Source organism: Galeopterus variegatus, unplaced genomic scaffold (genome assembly GCF_000696425.1).
Source record: "Galeopterus variegatus unplaced genomic scaffold, G_variegatus-3.0.2 Scaffold1579, whole genome shotgun sequence".
Lineage (NCBI taxonomy): Eukaryota > Metazoa > Chordata > Mammalia > Dermoptera > Cynocephalidae > Galeopterus > Galeopterus variegatus.
Genome location: NW_007727690.1, coordinates 416,740 through 420,615, shown reverse-complemented (window position 1 = coordinate 420,615; position 3,876 = coordinate 416,740). Strand labels below are relative to the sequence as shown.

General features: G+C 49.9%; 1 protein-coding gene across 1 annotated transcript; it reads left to right on the top strand.

Moving 5' to 3' along the window:
• The first annotated feature begins 1,920 nt into the window (after nt 1-1,920).
• Nucleotides 1,921-3,591, top strand: CCT8L2 (chaperonin containing TCP1, subunit 8 (theta)-like 2). The gene has a single exon (XM_008577810.1). The coding sequence runs from the start codon at nt 1,921-1,923 to the stop codon at nt 3,589-3,591; it is 1,671 nt and encodes a 556-aa protein (XP_008576032.1).
• Nucleotides 3,592-3,876: the final 285 nt, after the last annotated feature.

Genomic DNA, 3,876 nt, shown 5'->3' with positions numbered 1-3,876 from the left:
CACGCTCAGCCAGTGAGCAAACCGGCCATCCCTATATAGGATCCGAACCCGTGGCCTTGGTGTTATCAGCACCTCACTCTACCGAGTGAGCCATGGGCCGGCCTTGTACTTTTCTTTTTAACTTTTTTTTTTTTCTTTTTCTTTTTTTTTTTAAAGATGACCGGTAAGGGGATCTTAACCCTTGACTTGGTGTTGTCAGCACCATGCTCACCCAGTGAGCTAACCGGCCATCCCTATATGGGATCCAAACCCGGGGCCTTGGTGTTATCAGCACCGCACTCTCCCGAGTGAGCCACAGGCCAGCCCTCTTTTTAACTTTTATAATAAATGGCTATCATTTTTACAAAAGGAATCCAGTTGTTTTTCAAAGAAAAAGGGTTTTTTTAATCTCCAAAATGATCTCGTTAATTTAACTCTCACTGTGATATTTTTTTCTTTTTCTTTCTTGCTATCATTTCCTCTGTGGAAATATTAAAACAATGCTCACCATACTGTCATGACTCCTGTCTGGTGTCATCAGTTTCAGATTTTTTCTTAGGGACATCTATCATTAAACGAGGTAAACATTATTTTTTTTCAAATAAAAATGGATGGTATTGCTGTCTTTCCCCTAATCTCAACAGATACATTCATCATTCCCGCCTGGTGCTCTGCCTAACACCTATCAGATGCTGGATTCATTTGGTACAAATCTGTTTCCACCACAAGTCTCTAATTTCCTATCTTTGTTTTACTCGTTACATTGAACATAGTGGGTGCACAATCAATATTTGTTAAACTAAAACAGCAGCACAGGGCTGGCGGGTCAGCTCACTGGGTGAAGTGTGATGCTAACACCAAAGTCAAGGGCTTAGATCCCCATACCAGCCAGCTGCCAAAAAATTTTTAAAAACAGAAACATCATTACTCCAATAGGCTCTGTATGAGGAAGAGAGGGAAGGAAAAAAAATGAAAGGAAGGGACTTAAATTCTAAGGATTGAGGGTAAGGGCAGAAGGGCAATTAGCATGTAAACCTCAAGGCCCAAGCTCCATCCACTGTGGTCCTCTACCTCCCTGACCACTGGGAGGCTGGTCACTTCTCATTGCTCTGAGTCCATTTCTATTTGTACATCTGTGGGTTGCCAGCAACTTTGTCCTCCCCTGTCCTGACCTGCCTTGGCCTGCACAGTGACATCACTGGCATTGGGGGATGTTGCACAGGCATGCACACGGTGCAGCCTCCCACACCTGCAACCTGACCGACCAGCGGACCAACAGACACAAACTGATAAGATGGCCAAAAAGGCAAAGGCAGACAGATAGCAAAACAGCTAGTATTACAGCACTGCAAGAGAAAGTAAAACAAAACACAGACGTTATCTCTCAGTTCCCTCTCAAAACAAAAACAGAAATAAAACCAGCTGCCACATCTCCATCAGGAATCTGAAGCGGGTAGGTATTTTCACCTGATTTCCTCTTCCTTGTCTCCAACGTTTAAATAAAAAACTCTCAGGCCTGGTGCAGAGGTTCGTAGACCTCCTCTGCTGGACAAGGCCTGACTTTGGCCGGCTGGTGGGGCCTCTCCAATTCTAACCATGCTTCTGTGACCTCATTGCCTATCCTGATTCCATTTGCCACTTTGTGACTTCATCAGTTAAAGATCCCATTTCAGCTACTGTGGTTCAGAGGCTGCAGGAGCCCAGTTCCTTTACAGAATCACCTTTGGGGTGGTTTTAGGACAGAGCTTTCTGCAGATCATCCTTGGCCCCAAGCAGGAGTGCTTGTCCATGCTGACTTCAGATATCAATTGATGGGCATTTGGTTCCTTGTTTCCACTGACCCCTTGAGTAGCTTCTAAAGATTGGTGGCAAGGGTGTCCCTGCTGCTGTTTCCAGAGCATCTCTGGCAGCCCACAGTGGTCTCTCCCCTCTCCACAGACCATGGACAGCAGAGTCCCTTCAGCTCTGGAGCTACCCCAACGACTGGGGCCAGACCCGAGGGACAGTCCAAAGAGTCCAGGAGGGGGAAAACAGTACCTGCTGAGCAGCATGGCTGCAGTCCAGACCCTGGCCAGTGTTGTCCGCCCTTGCTATGGCCCCTACGGCCGGCAGAAGCTCCTGGTGACCACTAGAGGAGAAACAGTGTGCACGGGGCATGCTGCTGCCATCCTCAGGGCCCTGGACCTGGGGCACCCAGCAGCCCGGTTCCTCCGGGAAGCAGCCCAAACCCAGGCAGAGATCAGTGGAGATGGCACGACCTTCATGGTTCTTCTGACAGAAGCCCTGCTGGAGCAAGCAGAGCACATGCTGAAGGCTGGCCTGCCTCGCTCCCAGCTCCGGGAGGCCTATGCCACAGCCACCGCAGAAGTCCTGAACATGCTGCCTTCCCTGGCCATCCGATCTCTGGGGCCTTTGGAAGATCCGACCTGGGCCCTCCATTCTGTGATGAATACCCACATCTTGTCCCACGCCGGCTACTTGACTAGGCTGGTGGCCCAAGCATGCTGGGCTTCCCAGGAGCTGGACAGCAGCTTCAAGCCTGCGCACATTGGGGTGTGCACGCTGCGTGGAGGGGCGCTGGAGGATTCCTGCCTGCTACCGGGGTTAGCGATTTCTGGGAAACTCTGTGGGCAAGTGGCCACAGTGTTCAGTGGTGCCAGGGTCGCTCTCTTTGCTTGCCCCTTTGGTCCTTCCAGTCCAAATGCACCAGCAACTACCCGTGTCACTAGCCTTGATGACCTAGTGAAATTTAGGAAAGAAAGCGAGCAAATACTAGAACAGCAAGTTGCCCTGCTGGCAGCTGCAGATATTAACGTGGCAGTGGTATTGGGGGGAATCGATGAGAGGACCCTTGCACTGGCAGACAAGTATGGCATCATGGTGATTCAAGCCAGCTCCCGGAGAGAGATAGTTTACCTGAGTGAGGTATTTGGCACACCTCTGCTGACTGGTCTGCTTCCTCCCCAGCAGCCAGGGAGGTGCCAGAAGGTTTACAGACAGGAGCTGGGAGAAGGCTCAGCTGTAGTATTTGAATGGGAATGTACAGGCTCACCTGCCATCACTTTGGTCCTCAGGGGGGCTACTGTTGAGGGGCTGCGGGGTGCCCAGCAGGCTGTCTACTATGGCATTGATGCCTATTTCCAGCTGTGTCAAGATCCCAGACTCATTCCAGGAGCTGGGGCCACAGAGATGGCTCTGGCAAAAATGCTCACAGATAAAGGAAGAAAGTTGGAAGCGCCCAATGGTCCCGCATTCCTAGCATTTGCCTGGGCCCTGAGGTCTCTTCCTAAAACCTTGGCAGAGAATGCAGGCTTAGCTGCCTCGGACGTGATGGCAGAAATGTGTGGAGATCATCAACTTGGGAACTTCCTAATTGGAGTGGGAGCTGAAGGGAAAATAAATGTGGCCCAGGAAAGGGTTTGGGACACCCTAAGGGTCAAAGCCCAAGGACTTCGAGCAGTAACCGAGGTGGTGCTGCAGCTCCTAACTGTAGATGAGATTGTCGTAGCCAAGAGAAATCCCACACATCAGCAGACTTTGAATCCTGGCTCTGAGAACACAAAGGAGCGTCCACCTCCCACGAGAAAGAAAATCCTTGGGAAGAATAAGTAGCAACATCCTCAATAAAATAGTGATTGCCAGCAAGGGCACAGTCATCCCCAAACTGAGTGTCTGCCTTGTTTATTTCCTGCATGTTTGGTACTTTTATTTGGGGGTGGGCGGCTGGCAGGTAGAGGGAGGACCTTGGTGTTATCAGCAGCACACTCTAACCAGCTGAGCCAACCAGCCAGCCCCTGTGTTTGGTAGTTTTAGAGTCAGTTTCTTTAGATAAAAACAGCACGAAGGAATATAAAAGTTCTTTTCACTGACTTCCTTTCTGATTCTTGACTTTTTCAT